General features: G+C 38.2%; 3 protein-coding genes across 3 annotated transcripts; 2 read left to right on the forward strand and 1 right to left on the reverse strand.

The window, feature by feature from the left end:
- Positions 1–4,146: 4,146 nt before the first annotated feature.
- Positions 4,147–4,551, forward strand: LOC149402675 (uncharacterized). The gene has a single exon (XM_089608483.1). It carries the CDS (start codon positions 4,147–4,149, stop codon positions 4,549–4,551), a length of 405 nt encoding a protein of 134 aa, XP_089464609.1.
- Positions 4,552–5,547: 996 nt separating this feature from the next.
- Positions 5,548–8,207, forward strand: LOC149402676 (uncharacterized). The gene is made up of 4 exons (XM_089608484.1): positions 5,548–5,850; positions 6,004–6,240; positions 6,418–6,900; positions 8,196–8,207. The coding sequence occupies exons 1-4, from the start codon at positions 5,548–5,550 to the stop codon at positions 8,205–8,207; spliced, it is 1,035 nt and encodes a 344-aa protein (XP_089464610.1).
- LOC149402677 (uncharacterized) lies at positions 8,187–17,140 on the reverse strand. Its single transcript, XM_089608485.1, has 13 exons — positions 17,002–17,140; positions 16,759–16,814; positions 16,515–16,667; positions 16,384–16,394; positions 16,134–16,205; positions 10,717–10,778; positions 10,513–10,569; positions 10,192–10,405; positions 9,936–10,119; positions 9,398–9,851; positions 9,177–9,311; positions 8,801–9,099; positions 8,187–8,724 (listed from the first exon to the last, which is right to left on the reverse strand). The coding sequence occupies exons 1-13, from the start codon at positions 17,138–17,140 to the stop codon at positions 8,359–8,361; spliced, it is 2,202 nt and encodes a 733-aa protein (XP_089464611.1). The 3' UTR covers positions 8,187–8,358.
- Positions 17,141–26,263: the final 9,123 nt, after the last annotated feature.

Here is a 26,263-nt window from a genome sequence, read left to right on the forward strand (position 1 = left end):
CGATGAACAAGGAAAACGAAGAAACACTCTTATGGGTCGGGTTAATAAGGCTAAAACACTTGGTAAAAAAATCCCGGTACAATTTGATGATAAAGGGCAACCAATCGGTAAAGAGGGTGATGAGTTGTCGAGTTACTTTGGCGTGTTAGCAAGAGAACACGTTCCACTTTCGATGCGTGATTGGAGATGTAAAGACAACGCCCAAATTCAAGAACGGATTTGGAACGAAATGCAAGAAGGATTTACGATTCCTATCGAACAAAAACACGATTGCCTTATGAGAGTCGGAGAAGCCGCAAGGTTATTTCGTCATGAGATATACAACGATCTACTCAAAGACATAATCAACGAACCAATCGCCTTAAAGAGACCGACTTGTATTTTGAAATACTATACAAGTATCACCGAAGAAGATTGGATAGCATTTGTTGAGTATAGACGAACCGAAATGTTCAAACAAACATCGGAACATGGGAAATCAAATATCGGAAAAAGTGTGTACAAATCTCGAACGGGCCGAAATGGATATCGAAAGCTTGATCAAGAAAAGGTTAGATTCATTTTTTTCTTTTAGTTATTTCAAATGTTGCAATTACTTTTTAATTTATTATATAATTACTTTTTACTAGCATGACGAAACGGGGGAATGGCCTACGAAAGAGGAACTTTGGATTGACTCGCGAATGAAAGACGTAGATAACTACAAGGATGAGAAAGACAAATTGATGGGAGAAAAAATCGTAAGTTCTTTACCTTTGTTATAACAATTAACCTTGTAATTTTATTTTCAAATAATTTTATGTGTAGAAAACGTTATCACAACAAGCATCGCAAGGGACATGGTTGCCGGTATCGGGAAAGAGTGTTTTGCAAGAAGCTTTGGGAACGTCGCGAGTTTGCGGTCAATCCAAACACACGTCGCGTTTTAAGTACTTTGTTCCTCCAACGCCCAACGAAGAAGTAATGAAGATGCGTCGGGAAATGAGCGAGTTAAAGTCTTTGGTGATGAAGGCATTCGGTGGAAATGGTAGCATTAATGTCGAGTCGCCTAGTGTCGAGCAAGTGAAAGAGAATCTCAACGCGAATGTTGTTGATGATAAAGAGATGGCAAATGTTGAAGAACACGTCAATGAAGCGGTCTCTTTAGGTATGTTTAATTTTTTTTTATCTATTTATTAAAGATAAATGTTTTGGTATTAAGTTATTGATAAAATTCTTGATTCGCTTAGAACACGACGATGTTGATGATCGTCCGAAGATCGATCCTATCATTGTTGATGATCGTCCGAAGATCGATCCTATTGTTGTGGAAAAACCCAATAGTGTTCGTGCTAGTTGCTCTTTGAATCCAACCACGCCGGTGACACCGAGTTCAGATGAAAGCGTCGAGTGTCTTCTTTTCATTGATGACACCGAGTTCGGAGGCACAATTCATGTTGCAAATGGGCGAGCGTACATGAATGGAGGCGTAGTTCATTTCTCACCTTTGGAGGAAGGAAATTTACGCGTGGCCGTTTTGGGGGTTTTGATTAAAAAAGCAAAATTGCCAATTCCCACCGAAGAAGCTCAAACCGTTGAAGATGCTATAGGCGGGTTTGTCTCGTGGCCGAAGAGACTCATGGAAATGGACTCAGGAATAGAGAGTCGCAGTCCGGTTGTCAAACAACTCTCAAAGCTCGGTTTTGAGAGTGAAGCTAGCATCGATGATGCTAAGAAGATTCCGTACAAGGTGATTAATCCCAAGTATCGATTGCTCGCTCAACATGCCAACAAAGTAATGTTACCGGAAGGGGATGTGATTATGGTCGATGTTAGTCCAAGTCTCGCGGCTATCCCGATTCCGGTGTCATTTGAAGACATTTCCGATTTTTTGCAATACTTGGAAATTGGCGCGGGGAGCATAACGGTTTATATGGAGTAAGTTTTCTTTATATGCGTTTTTTAATATCAATATTCAATATTTAGTGTTTTGATCAACTAAATATTTGTTTGTCATAGCTATCTACGCTCGAGGCTAGAAAAGGCGAAGAAGACTCGAAATTTTTGTTTTATAAATCCGGGCTTAAGTTCGTATATCGAAAATGACGATGAGGAGGCTTATTTGTCAAAACGAGTCAAGGACGTTGGAAACGTGGTACGAGATTGCAAATTTGGTGAATTAGTTTTGATGCCGTATAACAAAGGTGCGCATTGGATGCTCGTTGTCCTCGACCTTTGGAGAAATAGCGCTATGTTCTTTGACCCGTTGAGAAATAAAATCCCAACCGATTTAAATCGATTGATAAAAAGGTAATATTTTGATTTCTTAAATAATTTTTATTATAAACCGTTCTAGATGTTTTTTCTCTTATAATCTCCGTGTTATATAGGGTTCTTGTTGATTTCAAGCTCGAGCATCAAAACGCCAATAGTAACGGGCAATCAACGTACATCAAGGCTTGGGACGCTCCGAGACAAACGGGAAACACAGAATGCGGGTATTTTGTCATTTCTTATATGCGTGATATAGTCGTAGGAGGTGTAGGAAAATTAGAAAATAAGAAATCCTATACGAAAGAGGATTTATAGAGAGTTAGAGAAGAATGGGTAACTTATGTACAAACATTTATTAACTGTGATGATTAGCTAGTTTTTTTGAAGATGTATATATTAGATTTTGAATGTTTTGAAGATGAGGATATTTGAAGATGAATGTATATATTAGATATTTTTTGTATTGAAGATTATTTTCAGGTGCTAGTATCGTGTAAAAAACAGATTCTGGATTGAAAATAAATGATTCTCGCCGCGGCGAACTTTTTTTCTCGCCGCGGCAAGTAATTCGAGCCGCGGCGGGAAATATTATTCGCCGCGGCGAGACAAGATACCGAGAGCAGGCAAATTAGAAATTTTAGTCTCGCCGCGGCGAGATTTTTTCTTCGCCGCGGCGAGTTTTTAAAAAAAAATTCATCCCCTTCCTACAACGCATAATAATCCGTTGTAGAATAATCTCGCCGCGGCTAAGATTTGACTTCGCCGCGGCGAATTTCTCGCCGCGGCGAAGTGTATTATTCGCCGCGGCGAGTTGATTCTACAACGGATTATTATCCGTTGTAGAATGTTCTCGCCGCGGCGTGGAACGTAACTCGCCGCGGCGACGTATATTTCTCGCCGCGGCGACGTGCTTCTACAACGGATTGAAGATCCGTTGTAGAATATGTCGCCGCGGCGCGAATTATACGTCGCCGCGGCGAGATGTTTGAAAATGTTTAAAAATTACACAATGGATTCAACCCGTTGTAGAAGCTTCTACAACGCTTAAGAATCCGTTGTAGAAGCTTAGTTTCTACAACGGATAATTAAGCGTTGTAGAAAGCTGTTGGATTCTACAACGGATTTTTAAGCATTGTAGAAGCTTCTACAACGCAGGATTCTACAACGCTTAAGAAGCGTTGTAGAATCATTCTACAACTGTTTTTAAGCGTTGTAGAATCCTATTTTTGTAGTAGTGCTAGTCCAAGGGATTATAACGATTTTCTGAAGAGAGCTCAGAAGTATATCAACGCGGAGGAAGCAAGGCTGGCGGCAAGAAAAGCAAAGCCACCAAAGAGCTACCGAGAAGAGCACAGGGAACGACATTCCGAGGACAACCGCCCACCGAAGAAGAGCCGGTCAGGAGCAGGACCTCTGAAGCCTTTTTCCAGTAAGTTCGATAAATATCATAAGCTCAATGCCCCGATAGAGGAGATATTTAGTCTTACACAGGACAAAGAAGATTTCCCTAAGCCAAGACCGATCAAGAAAGATATCTCAAGGAGAGATAAAACAAAATATTGTGCTTTCCACGCGGACATCGGTCATCGCACTGCTGACTGCTTCAACCTCAAAGAAGCTATAGAAGCTCTAATCCGAAGAGGAGCGTTGAAGAAATTCAAGGCCGAACAAGGGGATCAAGAGGAACAGAAATATGAGGCGTATGCTGAAATCTCACTCATAGTCGGAGGACCACATGTGGGAGGAACTTCAAGGAGCGCTCAAAAGAGCTATGTAAGAGAGGCCTACGCGGGACCCCGACAAATCCTGTTTACAGCCGAGCAGAGGCCTAACAAGATAGCCAAACCTAGCTCGGAGCCTATCACCTTTACAGCAGAAGATGCTCGGTGGGTGATGTTTCCTCACAACGATCCATTGGTCATATCAGCTCTCATCGGTAACAGGAATGTACACCGAATATTGGTGGACACTGGGAGTGCTGTTGACGTGCTCTATGAAGACACGTTCAACAAGATGGGTCTTAAGCAAGATGCATTAGCTCCTTCCCCTGAAAATCTCTATGGTTTCACAGGAGACTCAATCCAGCCTAAGGGAATAGTCTCGCTCCCTATAACTATAGGAGAGAGCCCGAGAAGTAAAACCACTAGCACAACATGGGTGGTGGTCCCCGGAAAATCTTCGTTCAACGCGATCATTGGCAGGCCAACCTTGCAGTCCCTTGGAGCTATCGCTTCTGTGGAATATTTGAAAATGAAGTTTCTTACCGAGCATGGGGTAGGAGAAGTAGTCGGTACATAGGCTATCGCAAGGAGCTGCTATGCAAATTATCTCAAAGAGAGTCAGGACAAAGATGTCCACAAAGTTATGATGATCGACTCAGACTTTGACCCACGTCTTCCGAGCCGAGAAGAAATTGGCCCAGGAGATGAAGTCGAGGAAGTCGCTCCGGATCCAAAACAACCTGAGAAGAAGCTCAAGATTGGAAAATATCTTGAATCAGGTACCAAAAGTAACTTAATTACTCTCCTATCTAATAGCTTAGATATATTTGCCTGGTCACAGTCCGACATGACGGGGATAGATCCTCAAATAGCGTGTCATAGGTTAAATATAGATCCTAAATAAAAACCTATCAGACAAAAGAGAAGGGCTTTAAACTCCGAAAGGTACACAGCCTTAAAAGAAGAAGTAGATAAACTGATTTCTAACGGATCAATAAAAGAAACTAAATATCCTAAATGGGTAGCCAATCCTGTCCTGGTCAAGAAACCTAACGGCAAATGGAGAACTTGTGTGGATTTTACAGATCTGAACAAAGCTTGCCCTAAAGATAGTTTCCCTATGCCGAGAATAGATCAGTTAGTAGACGCCACAGCAGGCCATGAAATTCTAAGCTTTATGGATGCCTACTCTAGCTACAATCAAATCCCCATGTATGGTCCCGACCAGGATCACACGGCATTCATAACTGATCGAGGGCTATACTGCTACACAGTAATGCCCTTTGGGTTAAAAAATGCTGGAGCAACATATCAAAGATTAGTAAATCTAATGTTCGCTGAATTACTCGGGATTACGATGGAAGCATACATCGATGATTTGCTGGTTAAAAGCCGAAAAATAAGTGAACATACGAATGATCTTAGAAGATCATTCGAACTTCTAAGGCAATATCGCATGAAACTAAATCCTCTAAAATGTACGTTTGATGTCTCTGCAGGTAAATTCTTAGGTTTCATCGTTCATGAACGAGGCATCGAAGTGAATCCAGAGAAGATCACAGCCCTATGGAACATGAGACCACCACGAAACATCAAAGAAGTGAAAAAATTGACAGGATGCATAGCTGCATTAAGTCGTTTTATCTCAAGGTCTACCGATCGAAGCATTCACTTCTTCAATGTACTCAGAGGCTCCAAGGAATTTGAATGGACCAAGCAATGCGATGAGAGTTTCGAATCCCTAAAAGAGCACTTGGCATGGCCTCCGACTTTAAGAAAAGTACAGGAAGGAGAGCCCCTGGAAATTTACCTAGCCGTATCGGAGCATGCAGTGAGTTCAGCGTTGATTAAGAATGAGGGAAAACACCAGGTCCCGGTTTATTATACCTCGCGGCGCCTTAACGAGGCGGAAGGAAGATACCCGGAACTCGAAAAGCTAGCTTTCGCCCTCATCACCGCTTCTCGGAAGCTAAAACACTACTTCCTCGCGCACCCGATTACAGTCCTCACCAATTTCCCGCTGCGCCAGGTGCTGCAAAAACCTGACGTGTCCGAAAGGCTAATGAAGTGGTCGATTGAGCTGACACAATATGATATACGCTTCAGCCCCCGACCAGCAATCAAAGGACAGACAGTTGCTGACTTCATTGCAGAATTCACGTACAGACCAGTTGATTTCCCAATTTGGGACATGTACGTAGACGGAGCAGTCAACGAAAAGGGGTCTGGGGTCGGGATCGCACTATCCAACCCAGAAGGAGACAAGGTAAAATTCGCTTTAAAATTCGATTTCAATGCTTCAAACAATGAAGCTGAGTACGAAGCTATGATACATGGGCTACAAATAGCAAAAGATTTATCAATCAAAAAGCTCAAAGTATATTCGGATTCTCAGTTAATTGTTAATCAAATGAAATGTGAATTTCAGGAAAAAGGCGAAAAGATGTCGCTATATGCCGAGAAAGCCAGAAACCTGGCAAGCAAATTCGAACTTTGCGAAATCACCCAAGTCCCCAGAGCCATGAACGAAGAAGCTGATGCATTAGCGAAGCTTGCTACTCAAGGGTCCGACTCGGAATCAATCCCAGTTATCAAGATTGGGCAACCTAGCATTGAGCAAGCTCCCCATGTGCTTCAGGTCGATCAACGAAAGTCATGGCAAACTCCGATCAGGGAATACTTGCAGCACGGAGCTCTGCCCAAAGAGAAAAATGAGGCTAGAAGCTTGAAGTTCAGAGCTGCTCGATATTTCCTAGAAGGTCAGAATCTCTACAAAAGAGGATTTTATCAGGCTCTACTCAAATGTCTAGACGAAGACGAAGCCGAGTACACTCTCAAAGAGATCCATGAAGGGATATGTGGAAGTCACATCGAATGCGAAGCATTGGCACAAAAGATCATCCGGCAAGGACTCTACTGGCCAACAGTAAAAGCCGATGCTCGGCGCATGACACAAAAATGCGTCAAATGTCAAAAGTTTTCTAACATCCCGAGGCTTCCACCTAATCGACTCATCTCCCTCTCATGCCCGATCCCATTCGCAGAATGGGGAATAGACCTAATCGGAGCTTTGCCAACAGGCCGAGGCGGATGCAGGTACGCAATTGTAGCCATCGACTACTTTTCAAAATGGGTTGAAGCCGAGCCCTTAAATAAAATAACAGCCCATGTAATTGAGAAATTTGTATGGAAAAATATTATTACTCGGTTTGGAATACCAGTCAAAATTGTATCTGACCACGGAACTCAGTTTGACTGCGATTCCTTCAAAAGTTTTTTGCGAAAAATATGGCATTAACAAGGTTTTTTCTACTCCAGTCAGACCACAGTCCAACGGATTAGTGGAGGCAGTCAACAAAACAATAAAACACGGCTTAAAAACAAAGTTAGGCGAACAGAAGTCAGAGTGGGTGGATATGCTCCAAGAAGTTCTCTGGTCGTACAGAACCACCGAGCACTCCACAACTGGCGAAACGCCTTTCTCCCTCGCATACGGTTCCGACGCGGCCATCCCGACCGACGTCATGATACCGACAGTGAGGAGAGAAAACTACTCAACAGTGGTAAACAACGACATTCTAAAAATTAGCCTAGACCTGCTAGAAGAAAAAAGAGAAAAAGCCAGATTAAGAAATCTCGCTAACCAACAAAAGGTTACTCGGTATTTCAACAGGAAAGTCCGACCAAGATCTTTCAAAGTCGGCGACAAAGTCCTCAGAAGAGTTTTTCTCCACACCAAAATCCACCAGGAAGGAGCATTCAACGCAAACTGGGAAGGACCCTACATCATCCGAGAAGACTTCGGAAACGGGGCATACCGACTACAACAGTTGAGCGGTGATATGGAGAAAAACCCCTGGAATGCTGAGCACCTTCGCCGATTCTACGTTTAAGTATTTCCTCTTTCAAACATTCAAAAAGCGGCTTAGTCGCATATGTTGTACTTACAATTTCAAAAAGCGGCTTGGTCGCAAGTGTTGTTTTTACAATTTCAAAAAACGGCTTGGTCGCACGTACTTTCGATTTGCAGAAGTCAATTATCTTTTGTTTCTATGCTCGGTGTCTGATCACATAATTTTTATCATTCTTAACAAAATAAACTAGGCGACAGGGTAATTAGCAAACAGTTGTTTAAAAAAAAAACTTAAAGGAAATATACTTAGTTATACTTTATTTTGCCAAAATTGAGAAATACTTTTTACTCTTTTTCGCCAAAGTCAGAAGCACAGATAAATTAACATAAATTATAGATCCGACCACGGATCAATTGTTCAAAACCCGAGCGGGTTAACAAAAATTACATAATAGAAGATCCGACCACGGATCAATTGTTCAAAACCCAAGCGGGTTAACAGAAATTAAAATGCAAAGGAAAAATAAAATTCTACTCCTGGTCGCCTCCATCCACATCATCGCTAGCTCTTGATTCCGAATCATCATCGAGGTCCGTAGTATCCAGAGTAGGATTCTTCGGGCCGAGGATCCGAACGGCCTTGTTTATCCCAGCGGCATAAAGATCATCGCGCATGTTGCGATAATCCTCGGAAGCCTTGTACTCTTCCACCGCAGCTAAACGAGCAGCCTCAAGATCTGCTTGGAATTTTCGCGTAAGCTCCGTGAGCTCCGATCGGGTCTTCACCTTTTCGTCCCTGGCCGCATCCCTCTCCTTGAGAAAACGATCGTTCTGTTGTCTCAATGATGTGAGCTCGGAGCCCAGTAGTCCGACGAGGCCGACCACACCAACGAAAACCTGTGGTAATCAAAAGGTCAGTTACAAAAGTTGTCAAGAAAAGAAAAGAGATACCGACTAGGTGAGTAAAACGTACCGAAACCGCGGAATCGGTGACCTGGTTAAGCCTCTCTAAAGGCTCAGACCCGAGAACCGCTTGAACCTTCTCGGCAGGAAGATGCTCGCGAAGGAAGGTAACGATCGGACTCAGGTGATCGGATGCAGAAGAAGGTTCGGTCAGGCTTTTCACCGCAGAAGAACTCGGAAGTTCCGAAACTTTTGAAGCAGACGCGGCCGCCCGCTTACTAGCAGCCGAAACCTTGGAAGCCTTAGTACGTTTCGGGTTAGGAGGAACCTGTTCGGGAGCGGGTCTCTTCTTCGCCATCTGTGCAATCTCTGTTAAGAAACAAAAAGTAAGAACGAGAAAAGATTGGAACATATGCGATTTGATAAAAGACGAGTAGAATGCTCACTCGAGTAGGGGTAATAATAGTATTGATCGAGTAAGTCTGGGTCCGACAACACAAACGTCGACTGATCGGCCTCCGAGATGTCAAAGATCTCCGAGTGTAGTGGTCGCTCGTCCTCGGGATACTGTGGAAGAGATCCTGGAATCAAACATAAAACATATGAGGAAACCAGAACAAAAACCTGGCCCAGTTTATCAAATAAGAATTATGAACCAGAGTCACACCCAGTTCCGAGAACGAAGCTCTTATGGGACACCTTTCATAAGAGGCGTTCCCTTCAACCCAAAAGAAATAGTCCTTCCAATTTTTTTGGCTGGTCGGAAGACGAGTGATCACCTTAGACTGATCATCATTGGCCCGAGCATAATAGTAACCATGTTGCCCTGGAGCCGACTTAAACGAATAATATTGCGAAAAATCTTGTAAAGTGACGGGGCGATCATAAACTTTCGCCCATAGCACGGCCATCCCAACAAAAATCTTATACACGTTAGGGACGAGCTGGGTAGGAGAACAACCCAGGTCAGAAACGAACTGGGAAATGAGAGGATGCATCGGTAACCCTCCGATCACGTTCAAAATAGCCTTATTGAACGCTATCTTCCCGGCAGGAGGTTGATCGGCCCTCTCATGTTCCAAAGGTGCCGAGATGATAATCCCTTCTGCTATCTCAAATTCCTCCCTCAGCTCTTGTATATATTTATCGGTAACCCGAGAAGTCCAAACCTTGGCCGAAAACTGGCCCTCTTTCCGTTCAAAAACCAAGGCCTCATCCTCTTCCTCTGAGAGATCGACCCCAAATGTCCTCCCACTCGGACCCGGAGTGCCTTGAGAATAGCCCTCTCCTCGGTCTTGCGAAAGAGAAAGGCTCGTCGTATCACGAGATTCCGACTCGCTCCCCCTCGAAGAAGGAGACGAAGACGATATCTCCAAAACCATGGTATCCCTACACGACAGGGAAGACGAATCAAAAACCTTTTCCTCGTTATCAACCCCCTCGGACTCAGGACTAGGATACACGCATGATTCATCGAGAGCCATTACGGGGCGGTCCCATCCGATCTCTGGGACATGATACCAAACGCAACTCATGAGGAAAGGAAACGTGGACCCATCCGACAAGATAACACTATCGGGATCAGGCTCCGATCGTCGAACGACGCGAGAGTCAAAACTCAGGTCAGGACGCGCAAGTCCTCCCATGTCCCTAAGGAAGTCGAAAACTATGATCCCTAAAGTCCGAAGGGTCCGAATACGAGAAGTAAAGGAAAATACAGATCGGCGAATAAAGATTTCAAAACAAAAGAAATGTATCGGATTAATGATGAAGAAGCCTTACCCGCGAGTTTGAAGATCGGAAGATCCGAGCAAAAAGCGAGAAAGCTGAGAGCACAGTCTGAATAGGCAGATCAAGCCGAGAGCGCTCCGAGAGTAAAATTTAGAAGAAAAAGCAGAATGAAGTCAAATGTTGAGAAAAGGTCTTATATAAAGACCACACGAACGGCAAGGATTAAGCTTGTCCAAGAAGCCAAACACATCTGACCGTCGAAGCGAAAAGACGCGACGATTCGGCAATGCCGAAAACAAACGACGTCGTACGATGTCCTGCAAAAAAGAAAAGAATATAGAATTCTACTCGGATCGTCCCGAGACAAATAAGGAAAGATGAACACGGTCATCAATTGAACCGAAATAGTTCCTTACCATTTTTGCTAATAATACTAAGAAACTGGAGGGCAGCTGTTACGGGATAAATTAGTCAGACACCGAGCAGGATAGTCGGACTCCCGAGCAGCGAGAGGAATCCAGCACCGAGCTCAAGTTAAGTAAACCCAAGGGCCATCCATTGAAAAGGAACGAACTGTTCATAAGTCAAGAACGAAACCCACCGATCAGAACTTTGGAGAGAAGAGAAGAACGTGGGTCAAAGACTAGTCAAAACCAAAAGAAAACATGTTTCAAACCCTAAAACGCACACCTTGACGGTTCAGGAACCATACGAAGAGTAATAACCGCCCACATCAGCGAGAGGGAAGAGGCAGTTACCCAAAACCGTCCAGAACGTGGGATTGATCACCCCACGTTCCCCAGAATAACCGTCAGAGACACGTCCACGAGGCTACACCGGACAAGTTTAAATAGAGGCTGCGGCACAGAACTAAAGATAGAGTTTTTTACTTACTTTCAATCAGTTAGAACCTCTAGAAAACACTGCTCTCTTGTATTAGATTCGTCTGTATAAAGAGAAAGTCTTACCTAAGTCATCTCTGTACTCGGAGTCACTGTACTCGGAGTCTGTGTATTTTCGTGAGATATTGTTGTACTAATTTTTCAGGTCAACAACATGAATCTTATAATATTACTTTTAGTACTTAATATATCATTAATGATCAAATTGCGAAGAAGGTGAAAGGGAAAGAAAGAGGGTCTAGGTTTGTGGCCAAGTGAGAGAGAGAGAGAGAGAGAGAGAGAGAGAGAGAGAGAGAGAGAGAGAGAGAGAGAGAGAGAGAGAGAGTATACACCTTAGTCAAAATGTGGTCGTATGAAGAAATGGCATTGGAGGAGGTGTATTTATAGGCTAACATAGATGGGTATGACCCTTTGCTATTATTGGTGTCTTTTCAATGCTTAGCTATACAGTTCATAATTTCAAATCTTCATATTTATTAAACCCTAACTTTTTAATCCTTTTAACATTAGCGTCTTGAGCCTCGTTTAATAAATAAATAAATAAATAAAAATTAGCTAATAAAAGTTAAATGATAGAGACAGTTATTTTTGTAGGGTTTTTTTGCGCATATAGTTCATAATCTTTTGTGGTTGTGGCATTTTACTCCCAAGGTAACTTTTCTTTGGAGCAATTTGATCCCTAACTTTTCTTTTTTATTTAACACGCAGATGATATGTACATCTAATTGAACTGGTAATGAGATCATCTATAGGTGATATAACTAAATAAATATATAGCATAGCAGGGATATATATATATATATATATATATATATATATATATATATATATATATATATATGGCTTTTGGATTGCGATGGAGGCACAAAGTTATCCAAATTTCTCTTGAATCCGGTGAATTATCACTATCACAGTCCAATAAACAGTACTCACTAGTTTTGAAAAGAAAAAAAAAAGAAGATGTTCCTGTGAAGACTTTTTCATACTTCTGGGTCATACTATTAAAGAGATTGAAATAACATAGATGGTCTGAGAGAGAGAACATGTTATGTGTCCAATAAGTTGGAAGGTGTTCTTTCTTTGTGGTTGGTCCATCGTAAGAGTGATGTGTCACTTATGACTAACTGTGACATTCCCTCAATTTCCATATAGACACAGCAGTACATAAATAGATCAATAAACCTATATATATATATATATATATATATATATATATATATATATATATTAGATAAATATAAGCAATAATTTTCTAATTAGTGATCTATTATATATACTTCTCTCCGGAAGAAAAGCAAAAAGTTCCTATTTTCAATGATCGACATTAATTCAAACTGGCGAAACCACTTCCAAGATTGTCCACATAAAATAATCAATTTATGCGAAGACAAAAATATGTGGGAATGGGGGAAAAAATATACAAACTTCGGTCCCGTCAAACGGTTCAAACAAAACTGTGTGTGTGTGTGTGTGTGTGTGTGTGTGAGAGAGAGAGGAAGAGAGTAGTAAAAAAAATATTACAGTTGCATAAGTCTGCCTCCAAAGGAGAATTGAGTTTAGTCATATCGAAAGAACAGTTAAATAATTTTGATAGTTTTACCCATTTCGCTAAAGTTGTCAATTTCTCCCGCTTTCATGCCGTCTTACCATATATAATATAAATAGCATTCTATCTTTTTTGGTTTAGAGAATTTGCATCTTTTGATCTAATTCACAAAACCCAACATAATAATCTCATATATACGTATAGGACTGTTTGTTGACTCTGGAAAAATAAGAAATCAACAAAGAAAAAAAAAAAGAATAAGAAAACGTACCTAAAAGTTGTAAATCAAGATATGAAGAGATTACAAATAGAGTCGTAATGAATTTCCGACGCAGCATCATCAAGATTCTCAGTTGCCAAACCGAAATGGATTTGCATGTGAATCTTGATAACGCTGCGCCAGAAAATAACGACTGCCAAGACGATTAGGATGCAGACCTAAAAACTGTCTCGTGAGTGTGTGTGTGTGTATATATATATATATATATATATATATATAGAGAGAGAGAGAGAGAGAGAGAAGAAGAAGAAGAAGCAAAAGCTTAAGCCCAGAAGCAGAGAATAACATGAATCTTATAATATTACTTTTAGTACTTAATATCATTAATGATCAAATTACGAAGAAATAAGTGAAAGGGAAAGAAAGAGGGTCTAGGTTTGTGGCCGAGAGAGAGAGAGAGAGTATACAACTTAACCAAAATGTGGTCGTATGAAGAAATGGCATTGAAGGAGGTGTATTTATAGGCTAACATAGATGGGTATGACCCTTTGCTATTATTGGTGTCTTTTCAATGCTTAGCTGTGTAGTTCACAATTTCAAATCTTCATATTTATTAAACCCTAACTTGTTAATCCTTTTAACAGTAGCGTCTTGAGCCTCGTTAAATAATAATAAAAAAAGCTAAAATAATTTAAATGATAGAGACTTGGTTATTTTTGTAGGGTTTTTGGCGCATATAGTTCATAATCTTTTGTGGTTGTGGCATTTTATTCCCAAGGTAACTTTTCTTTGGAGCACTTTGATCCCTACCTTGTTTGCATTTTGATTTTTTTCAATTTATTTTATTTAATTTTTCTAAAAATCAATCCCAATCAACTCACAGCATATATAACAACTAATATAACCTATTTATAATTTTAAAAAGTTTCATTAAAATTAAATAATGCTTTGAATATCTAATTATAGCTTTGATTTTGTACTTTAAGGTTCAAAAAACTAATTTATAAGTTTCTTATATTTAATTAATTGACAATATATTTTACTTTCTAAATATATTTTTTTAGTTATTTTTTTATTATTTTTTTTTTTTGAAAATCACATGTTATAAGATGTATAATTTCATTAAAAAAATGTAAAGGACCAAAATGCTATCAAATCAATAGACTGGGAATTAAAATGCTCTAAAGATCTATTTTTCAAATCTTTGTAACTATAGGAATATACATGATTAGCCTATTACATAAGCGAGTAAAGTTAATAAGAACATAGAAATTTACTTTAAAAATTGAGATAAAATACTCTATGGAGTAATTAAAAAAAGGGTAATTAGGCAAGTAATATAATAGTCCACCATGTTTTTTAAAAATAGTCCAAATTTCATTTTATTAAAAAAAAAGCTTATCTTGTCGAAGTAAATTAATTAACTGATTAGATTAATTTAAGTTACTTAAAAAAAGAGTCCATCAGACCGAAACAAATTAAATTAACTTAAGCATTTAATTAATTTAATTCGGTCTTATGAGTTATTTTCTTAATAAAATGAAAATTTGACTAACAAATTGACTAGTTACAACAAATTATTAAAAAATATATATATATATATATATATATATATATATATATATATATATATATATATATATATATATTATATTAGTCGCAATTCCTAGCTGGTTCATATAAGCTATAGGAAAAAGTGACATAGCCTAGGAAAGAAAGTCGAAAATTGCAAAAGACTCGAGACAATATTCCCTCAACCCAGGTTTATGATCTCTAACTCTATTTATATATATACATATATATATAATGTATATGTCTATCATTATCCATTTATTGTCTCAATGGAGTATATTAAGCTATTCAATTTTCTTGTAAAACGCGTGCATAGTTTATTTATACCACGCTTAAAATATTTATCATTATTTATAAACTAGTATATTAAGTTCGTATTTTTTTTTATTAATAATGATAGTATCATATATTTTATTATTAACCAAGATATTTTTGTTTATTTTTCTTAAATCTTATCCAATATTTTTTCATGTTTAAATTCACCACTTGTTACTTGAAAAAAATTAGGAATATCTGTTAATAAAATTTTTAGTTGTAGACTTCTTCACCTAGTTCAGACCGAGCAATACAAATGCATACTTAAACTATCTAAATTATTCTAGAAAGATTTAAAAATAAATATCGTATGTCTTAGTATGATTTCTTAAGTTATTCTTCATATTCGAGTTTTCGATGTATTAGTGAAATTACTTAACGTGTACTGAGAATGTTGTTCAACTAGCATGTGAAACAACTTGTTGAATAGCTGATTTCTTTTAACAGTTTTAATCAAGATGATAGACAAACAAAGTAATCAAACAGAAAGCAATAAAAGACACACGAAATTTGTAACCATGTTCAGTATAAACAACCTACTCATGGGACTATTACGTCTGATGGTGAAAAGCGATTCACTATCTCAATAATCAAAGGTACATAACTTAGGTTTGTAGACTCCCTCACAAACGCCTACCTTCTTTGACTTCTCCAATGGATCGCAATCTGAGGTCTCCTCAGATCAGAAACTCCCTCTCTTTTTCACGCAACTCTTCTTGCAGGTTCGACTTGAATAAGTTTGACAGACATTGTTTTGCAAAACTAAACCATTCCACAAATGATCCAAGAAACTTCCCCTAGGAATTTTTGGAAAACAAACAGACGCTACGCAGAGTGCTTCGAGAAAACAAAACAAGCTACTGAAAATAAGCTACTACTATTTTTCTATTGAATAAAAACTAACAACCAAAAATACTCTCCATTTTTGCCACAAAAAGACAAGGAAGGAAAACATAACTGTCTAGGTTGATAGTGAAAAGTGCTTAAAATACTGAAGAAAAATAAATAAGAAAAAAGTAAATAATTATGCACGCAGCAACTTGATCATCGTATTATTCTTCATCTTCAAGGATTTCTTTAACGGATACTTAAGTCACGTAGGAGCAATGATAGATACATTCTAGAAGTTGTAATTCTGTTGATCTCAACAGTCTTGGCATTAATCTCCGCTTCAAGCCATCTGATGATCCTATATTTCATGGCAGCATATAAATAAGAGGATGTTGGACTATCTTCTTGAACTACTGGAGCAGTCTGCTCCCCCTAAATATCATCTTTATCCGGCCACAATCTCATAAACTGTATAGTTCTCCTCATCAAGTAGCTTCTCATGGATCATTGATCTTTTCACCACCGCATCTCATTACTTGGTCTGAGCCTGCGAAACAAACCATACACACTTTTTTGAACACTGGGTATTGTAGAAGCTTTGCCTATCTTCTTAGTTGAACTCTTCTTAGTAAGACACTTCTTAGAAGTACCAGGATAAACTTCATACCTTCCACGAGAAAGCTTTATAATCCGCAATAGGAGATTCACAATCTTGGTGGTTCTTGAACACCATATATTTCTTCTTCCACAACAAACTCATCCTCTTGAGGTTCTTTGTATTTGCAGCAGTTGTTTGAACAACTTCTTCAACAACAGTGTCCTGAAGATGAACACAAAATCTTCAGTCGTGTTCTCTTCACTTGGCTTGGCATCATACTCTTCAGACCCACCAAGAGTAATAATCGAGATACCAAGACATATGCCTTTATCAAATTCTTCTTCTTAATGACTTCTTTTTGTGGTAAACCTTCAATCATTGATCTGGTGCTTTCATCAGGGTGAAGACTATGCGCGTGATCCTCCCCTCAAGCATAGAACCTCTAAACAAATCTTCCAAGGATATTCTACTTTATGGAGAACATCTTCTTAATAAGCTCAGCAATGTTCAATTGCTCTCCACTCGGTGACCTCTATTGGAATCAACAATAATATACCAAGGCCTAGAGGGAGCCTATTCTGGTGCATGATCTGATGGAGCAACATCACCAACAGAGGGTTAAGCCACAGTGACTGGCTCAGACTCAGAAACAGCTGCTTCAGTGGGATCCTTATGTTCTTCGGCATGAGCAACATTCTCTTGAACTTCAAAACTTTGTTCCAGAGTTAGAACTTGTTCAACCATCTTCTCCGTCGGAGTGGACTTCTTGGAAATTTATTTCTTTTGTTTCTTCTGATACATCTTCAATCATGGTTCAGGTGCTTCGCCAAAGTTAGGGTTCTCATAATGACCCTCCTTATGAGTTTAATGTGCATGATCAAGCCTTCATCAATAGTCTTTGAACCCATTAGAAGTTCATTAACAACCACGAGAACCATCAGCAGAAATGACATAAAGATTAGGGCACATGGTCCACATTTGCAGCAAGACCCTCACCGACGGAAAGAAAATTGTGAAAAGTCTCCTAAACAACTCCATGGCGGAGGCGACAACAAAAATACTCAGAGGATGACATAAGCTCCTGAACATTGTTGAGATTCGACCGGAGCAGGAACAAGTGGAGAGGCAAGCTTCAATGAACAAGTGATCTCTATTAATATTTTCAATAATAAACACCATGTCACTCTCCCTTAATTCCACAACAATCACAAGAAAATAAATCTTGTATTAGCACCTGGTTGACGGACATTAGTGGAGAACAATTAGTTCTTAATAACAAAAAGATCCAGAGAGGATCCAATTGTTTCAAATTGCACAATATCGAGAAGCTTCATGAGTACACTGATTGCACACTTGTTGTCGCAGTATGAAGTTACAACATCTTCTTGAATGTCATACATTTGGTTCATCGAGATCTTCTCCGAATGGCTACCCCCAGCGACTGTAAACTCTGCTTCAACTGTGTCTCCTATGTACCAGATTTGATCTTCAACTGAGCTACTCACATACCTGATGATTTTCCTCACAAGAACAGACTTACTCTGAGAGATGAAGACATCATCTACTTTCATCTCACCCACAATGCTCATTATGAACTCTCTATCCCCCGGATTCAAAATTTGTTCTACCAACTTTTGCAAACTGTCTACATAATAATATGAGCAATAACAAAGTCTGACCTCTTGTGTTTCAAAACTAGAGCCTCCTTGTTTTCTCCCCCTTGAACATAGTCATGGTCGATTAGAAACACAGTACAAGATTACCATACTACACGCGAAGCACTTATTGCAGCTCATACAATTCTTTATGAAATCCTCGTGCGGGTTGAAAAGTAGATAGGCTTGGAGAAGTATGTTCTGAATAATCCTTAAACACATGTTGAGTTGATTCATCATCAGATGAGCCAGAAAATTTATCTTAAATGCACTCATGAACAATAGTCATAGAAGAACTAGCCTCGATTCGGAATGCCTCATCATCCTTCAGTAGAGGAATGCCTCTAACAAAACCACTAACAACAGCTTTTTTTTCATAGTCTTCATATTCAGGTGTCGCATTCTCTTGTGCCAGAGATTCATTTCATCAGACTTACGCATCTAAAATTTGTACAAGAAGTTGTTTGAATAACTTCCAACAAATATTAGTTGTTAGACGATATGTACCCTTTCATCACACACGGATCATGCTTATCATAGGCTTGACAGGCTCCCTAGGTGAACTTCACATGATAATCATTATCACATAATTGATCGATGCTGATAAGATTTTCTTTCAACCAACCAACGAAAAGAACATTCTCAAGTTGTGGTAAGCCTTTCGCCTAGAGTGTGACTTTGCCAATGACTCAGCCTTTTCACCATCACCAAATGTCGCAGTCTGTGTCTTGTATGATTTTAGGTTGATGAAACAGCTCTTGTCACTTGTCATATGCCCTCAACAACCACTGTCAAGATTCAGCTTCCTTCATGTATACTCTTTGCAGAACTATAAGCCACGAGACACATTTTTTGCTTGGCTTTCCATTCTTGTCAAACAAGTGTCGATTTCTTCACTTTCTTCAATTTTAGATCAGCGAGGTACTTGAAACAACAAGACTTGATGTGACTAGCTTTATTTCTGTACTGACATACCCACTTCTTATTCTATCTACTAGTTGTTTGAGTGATATGTTGTTGTGGTTGCTTGAACATCTTCTTGTACAAGTCGTACTTGGTAGTATTTGCCTCAGCAACATCAACATCATCATCACTACTCCACTGGTTAGTAACTGGTTCGACCAACTTCCGGCCTAATCAGCTAGAACTCATTTGTTTTCATATCTGTTACAACATTAAAAGCAAGAAAATTAGTGTGTCTTCATTAGTTTTAGTGCAGTGAGAGTCATTATCACTCTCGTTAACAACACATGACTCATTTTTATTCTTCAGAGTATTTGCTCATTCTACCTGGACGTGCTCAAATCATTCACATTTTCTTCACTGGATTCTCTTAGATCTCTCTTCATGGTTATCTTGGCGAGTGTCCTCAAATTTGTTCCTTCTCTGAAAGTTATTGCCTCGACTATTCTGCATATTTGATGTTTATTTATGCCCTTGATCTATATCTCTCTCGTTGACCTTCTTCATGAATCTCCTAAAAGTCTCGTCAAGGTTGGCAATCTACTCTGATATGTCACCATCGTCTTCAGTTTCTGAGAATACTTTAGCTTTGAGACCCACACATTTGTTCTTCTTCTTCGTATTCATCTCAAATGTTTTGAGAGACCCCATTAAATCATCAAGTCTCATGGCCTTCACATCGTAAGTTTCTTCTACGACAATCGGCTTTATATCAAATCATTTTAAAAGAGATCTTAATACTTTTCTAAGAAGATTTTCATATTTTATTGGTTCTCCCAAAGCAAAAGATTCTTTGGAGATGTCATATATTCTAGCATTGAATTGAGCAGTAGTTTCGTCATCCATCATATTAAGATTCTTGAACCTGGAGGTTAGCATCTGGACACGTTGAGTTCTGACTTTATCCGTACCCTCATGAGCAACTTGCATAATATCTCATGCTTCATTAGAAATTTCGCAGTTAGAGATCAACTTGAATATATTCTCATCAATAGCAGAAAATATGGCATTCATAACTCTCGACTTTCCGATGACATCTTTATGTTGATCTCTTGACAACTCATCTTGCATCAATGTGGTCGTTGTTACCTTATCATCAGTGACCATGTGATCAATCCAAGCTTTCTCAATAGCACTCTAAGCTTTCTCATCTATCGCCTTCATAAAAGCTTTCATTGTGCCGTCTAGTAGCTATAGTTTGGTCCTTCCAAAAATGGAGGTCGACCGGTACTCTATCCTTCTTTCATGTTCATCTCAAAAAACACGTTAGTAGACACAAATAGATCACACTGTATATTGAGTGATCTGCTCTGATCGAAATTCAAATTACTTAACATGTATTGAGAAGGTTGTTCAACTAGCGTGTGAAAAAACTTGGTGAACAATTGATTGCTTTTAATAGTTTTAATCAACATGGTAGACAAAAAAAATCAAACATAAAAAATAAAGGACGCACAGAATTGGTAACCATGTTCGGTATAAAGACCCTATTAAGGGGGAATGATACGTTTGGTGGTGAAATGCAATCCGATATCTCAATAATCAAAGGTACATGATTTAGTTTTGTATACTCACTCTCAAACACCTAGCTTCTTTGACTTCTCAAATAGATGGCAATCTGAGATCCCCTCAGACCAGAGACTCATTATCTTTTTCATGCGACTATTTCTCCCGAAGATTGCACAATCCTCTCCCGAGATTTTCTCAGCGTATCAACGCAAAAATACGTACTCACGACCTCTGTATGAATCGTGAACAACAGCAGCAAGTTCTTTGAACTAGTTGTCGATGAATATCTTCTAGCAGAGAGACTGATTCAAGATTAAGGTCTGTATGAATTGACAGAAACCTGTCAATCGACCTAATGAGACCTTAGGGGGAGTTTTTATAGAGGTCAATAACAGAATCTCCGAGAATTAAATTGATCAGGAAACCAAATGCGATCGTATCTCCATAAAAATCGAAACTAAAAATATTATGGTTTTAGTTCTGTTCGCGCTGAGAAAAGTGACTGATGTAACTCGGGTTGGTTAAACAACTTCTTGTAGCTTCGAATTTGAACAACATTGACGGACATTGTTTTGTCAAACTAAACCATGGCACATGTGATCCAATAGTTAAGGCTATAAACTAGTTCATTATTTAATCATTTGTGATTTGTTTATTTCATTATTTGCTGAAGGCTTAACTTAGAGAGTGTATCTAAAGCGAAATCAGTTCTTTGTCACCATCTTTCAAGATCGATGAATTGATGTCAAAGATCATCAGCAGTGGTTGAGCCTGCTTGTGTGAGATCATTTTTCTCGTGAAGATCAATGATCGTGGAAGATCGCGTTATTGAAAAGGTGCAGGTTTAATTTTACAAGTGGCGATTGTAAAATTAATAACTCATTTAATCAATATATAAGTCATGTGGCAATTGTATCACTAATATATATATTTTTGGAAAGCTTTTACTCACTCAAATAATGTGATGTGCTCTTGTTATTTTTTTTTTTTCTAGCTTATAGTTCACTGTTCTGTTAACAATTAAGTATTCGAACTATAATTTTCATTTTTTAATTAATTTGATTTGTCACACAACATTTATGACATACTTATCCCGGAGGAGCCCGAATACGAACCCCGTGAGAGGGACGATTGTCTTCCTTTAATTCCAAAAAAATTAGAGTTATTGACGAGATCTGAAAGGCAATAATTTTCAAGACTTTTTGAGAATGTCAATCGGAATGCACTATAGGAAAAATACGAAAAAATAAAAATATGTTCATGGTAGGGTTTTTATAGATTATTCGCGCTAATGGGGAAATTGATCAAGGAAAAAATGCGAAAAATAGAAATAAAGAAAAATAGAAATAAAGAAGCAAATGGTGAAGTTAGTGGATAAATATATATAAAAACGCGCAACTTTATAAATAAACAAGCATCGGTAGGGCTTGTTTTCCCAATGCTACAATAAGGTTCAACTGAGCCTTATAAATTAACCAAAAAATGTTATATGTTGAATTAGATCTGACTATGCTATGATAGAATGAGTACTATAGATATTAAAATTACTAAGCGCATTTTAAGATTGTTGTTCACTAAAGTGGTTGTGACGACTTATTGAATAACTGATTGTATAAGCACGATTAAATAAATGAATAGTCAAATAAGCAATCACAAGCAGAAAACAATACATGATAAAGAGATTTTATAACCATGTCTGGTGATATAACACCTACTCAGAGAGAGTGATATATATGTTCGGTGGTGAAAAGTAATATACTATCTCAATAATCAAAGGTACATGACTTAGGTTTGCAGACTATCTCTCAATTGCCTAACTTCTTTGATATTTCCAATGAATGACAATCTAAACTCCCCCTAGATTAGAGACACTCTCGTTTTCACGCAATTCTCTCTTGAAGATTGACATAACACATCGATGCAAACACGCACTCACGAACTCTATAAAATAAAGTACAACAGTAGCAAGTACTTTGCACCTGTTGTTGATGATATCTCTAGAGTAGAGAGACAAGTTCAAGGTTAAGACGGGCGTGAATTGATAAAAGAGAAAAAGTGATTAACCTAATTGCAACCCTTGAAAAGTTTTATTAGGTAAACAAAAAAGTCTCTCAAAAATCTGTTATTATTGTAAACCAAATATTCGAGAATATCTTTTCATAATATTCTGAACTGAAAATAGAATGTTTTCAGTTATATTCGCACGGGAGGACATGTGACTTTAAAAACCCAACTTCTTGCAGTTTGTCTTGAACAACTTCTTGCGGCTTGTCTTCAACAACTTTAATGAAATTATTTTGTCAAACTAAATCATGCTTTAGATGATCCAACAGATATGATACTCTCATGATAACTCCACGCATTTTTGTATATATTTTTAAGGCAACTTTCCTATTGACTCATACCATAAATTATCAGTGTTTTGGATTGAAAAAATACAGTAGATAAAAAAAATGCTGAGAGAGTACGTACTCAATTGATCATCGATTGAGCTCAATAAACACGCAATTTTTTTTTCCGCTATCAGCTATAAAACAACAAGGAAAAAAAACCTGCATATTTATTTTTCCTAAGATTAGATCACGTCATCTTTATGGCTATTTACCTAAAATTTATAAAACGTTAGCTATATAACAATTCCAAACGTTTTAATTGGTTATTTACCTAATTTTTTTATTGAATAAAATGCTATTTGTGTTTGATATGAAATTCAGAGACAAAAAGATTTAAGAACAGAGAGATGAGTGGACGAGATATGGAGAGGTTGTAGCTAAGAATCTGCGTACTATGATCAAATTGCATGCTTTATGATCCAACCGTTAATTTGTATCGTGTGGCTAGAAAAAAGCTCCATACCATACCAGCAGAGCAGGTACCAAGACTCTAATTATTGTTGAAATGGGAAACAATAAATATAATTATAGACGAAATAGATTCATCCTGTCAGTCTCAACCTGAAGATGATGGGCCACGTCCGTGCTATATGGTCGTTGCCTCTCTCTCCCCTATATGATTTGCAATGTTTTAAAAAATAAATTTGTTTAGTATGCTCTTTAAAATTTTCTCGGACGACATTTTCATCAACATGTCTATTTTTAGTCAAAAAATTATTTTTGATTTTTTAAATTTTTTGTATTCGATAATCCATCACTCGGGATCCGGATTTTGGGAAAGTTCCGGTAGCGGTTCGAACAAAACCGGAGTTTTCCGGGAAAATCGTGATAAACCGGACGAGAAGTGAACCGGTCCCGTCAAACCTAATTTCGATTTAAGCATGTGTATTTGTTCCAAAAAATGGGGTCAAAATCGGGACAATACAGAGAAAATAAATAATGTTAGATAAGGAATGGAGAAGAAGAAGCTGCAAATAGGATAAGAAAATGTTGGAATTGATCTAGGCTTAAGAAAAAGTTTAACGCTTCGAGCAAGCGGCAGAATTTAAAAATTTTCTTTAAAACAAGTAAAACGATTTTACTAACTTAGACAAAGAGCAAGGACATATAAATTAAAATTATAAACGAGCATTATATGTTTACTAACCTTTGAGAAGCTTGAACGTTGAGAAGCCTTTGGATGGTTGAAACGTTCATCTCCCCTCGCAGCACGTCTCTCTTCTTTCCTCGGGAACTCGAGCAACCACGAAAGTTTCTATCACAAGAATCAATCGAGAAAGAAAGGAATTAGTGTGTGGGCACTTTTAAACACGACGACTCGAGAACAAGTCTCAAAGTCGAAGAGATAAAACACTAGGTCAAATGTGGACCTAGGTTCCAAAACAAAGACTGAAAAATAACTAGAGAGAGAGAGAGAGAGAGAGGATCGGCCACCACAAGGTCTAGAGAGAGAAGCTATCAATCTCTAACTTATGTGGGATGAGAAAACAACGAGAATGAGGCCTCTATTTATAGGGGAGGGATTACCTTGATAAAGGTAGTTTCCTCTTCTATAGAATTTCACATATTCATGAACAAATATTGGCCTCCTTCCCTTTATTCAACACGGCCAACTAGTCTTCTAGAAGGACTTGGATTTGTTTCCTCTTTCGTTCTCTCCCTTGCCTTGACCGCCCACTTGGTTTTCTTGTATAGGAAATTTGTTTCCTCTTTTTCTTTTGGCAAGTCTTCATACATTAATGCACAAAATAAACTCTCTTTTCTGTCTTGGTATGGATGAAATTGGGGCATCTAGAACATGCTTCTAGATGTTTCTTCATTTGTTCATGACAACATAAAAAAAGCCCATTAAGAATTTTCAAATAAAATTCTATGAAATGAAATTAATCCCCAAGGCCCAATTAACTTGAACTTGGCCGTGTGATATAGTTTCATTTGTCATCATATGACAATTTCAAAAAATTTATTGCCATTCGTTTCGTCCTATGTCCAAAATGACAAAAATACCCTTTTGACAATTTTCGTAAAACTTGTCGCGTTCTTGTTTTGACTTAGCTTCTAGTTGAACTATTCCTACACGATGTGATTTGTGACAGTGACCTCATGGATCCAAATGCACAAAGCTTGAGCTAAAATACTTGGACACAAAAGTTCACAAACCTTTTCCAAGTTTAGCTTAATGTCAACTGACTCCACTAAAGAGCTGACACTGAGAATCTCTCGGTTCAAATGAATTTCTTTTCTACTCAAGAATTCAACTAATTGTGATGAGTGGATCCACTGAATATTATCTGTGTTTAACCTTGATGAATATCATCTACTAGTCGGGATTTACAAAATTACCATTTTACCCTTCTAGCTATTATTTTCTCAACTCCTTTGTCGCTTGTGAATAAATTAGAAACAATGTATTGACGAGGAGCTAACAAGTCACATTTTTTCATTCAAAAGAGTCAAGAATCAATTTGGACACTGGCCAGTTCATTTATTCATATTCTAAGGAACAAAGCATGAGGTGATATACATTGCATTTCAGCAATCTTGTACATGAATTCCATATCTATGAGAACTGCACAAAGTTACTCATGTCATCTTCACAACTTAGTACTTCACAACATAGTGAGTCCGAACTCTAACTTTCTCAAACGAGAATACGTAAGCTGTGAAATGGCATGTCTCATTTCAGGATTAAGGTAAGCATGATGCAATTCATACGTAGTGACTTCGAGACATAAGAGGTTAAATGGTTTGTTCTTATCTTGTCTCTAGAAGTGCACTGGTCAATTCAGTACCTTCGGAAGATACCTAGAAGAACTATAGAGTCTCCAACTCTCAATGTTCCATAACAAGACATCATAGATTCTCCTAACAATCGTACTAAGGTCAATAGTCCTTTGACCCTTAGATTGCGAATATATTGTTTTAAGGAAACCATGAAGAGTTTGTTCATGCAAATCTACATTTGTCTCTTCATGTGTTGTTAGGTTTGTTTATGGACTAAAGACTAAGGTTTTATCATAAAGCTTCACACAAGGAATAATGAATGAACGTTTCAACTTTTTATTAATATATAAGCAATTACAAGCAAGAGTCTTCGTGAGACTTTATTACATCAAATGTACAAAAGTAAAGACTAGAACTCTTCTTGTGGGGACCATTGACAACGGAAAAGAGGAGAGAAGACACGGTTGGGAGGGAGAGAGAAGAGAGATGAAACACTAGGGTAGGGCCTATGATTCTTTATTTTATATTTAAATTGTAAAACCATTATTTTCAAAATTCAAATATTTTGTATACT

The sequence above is a fragment of the Urtica dioica genome, chromosome 3 (genome assembly GCF_054948205.1).
Source record: "Urtica dioica subsp. dioica isolate 48M chromosome 3, U.dioica_male_clone48M_v1_H2, whole genome shotgun sequence".
NCBI lineage: Eukaryota > Viridiplantae > Streptophyta > Magnoliopsida > Rosales > Urticaceae > Urtica > Urtica dioica.

Coding starts and splice junctions, on each gene's coding strand:
- LOC149402675 (XM_089608483.1), top strand. CDS start 4,147: ATGTTTCCTCACAACGATCCATTGGTCATATCAGCTCTCATCGGTAAC.
- LOC149402676 (XM_089608484.1), top strand. CDS start 5,548: ATGAGACCACCACGAAACATCAAAGAAGTGAAAAAATTGACAGGATGC. Junction 5,851..6,003: donor AGGGAAAACACCAGGTCCCG/GTTTATTATACC, acceptor CCGCTGCGCCAG/GTGCTGCAAAAACCTGACGT. Junction 6,241..6,417: donor CCAACCCAGAAGGAGACAAG/GTAAAATTCGCT, acceptor AAAGGCGAAAAG/ATGTCGCTATATGCCGAGAA.
- LOC149402677 (XM_089608485.1), bottom strand. CDS start 17,140: ATGTTGCTCATGCCGAAGAACATAAGGATCCCACTGAAGCAGCTGTTT. Junction 16,815..17,001: donor TAGGCTCCCTCTAGGCCTTG/GTATATTATTGT, acceptor CAATGATTGAAG/GTTTACCACAAAAAGAAGTC. Junction 8,725..8,800: donor TCACCGATTCCGCGGTTTCG/GTACGTTTTACT, acceptor TGATTACCACAG/GTTTTCGTTGGTGTGGTCGG.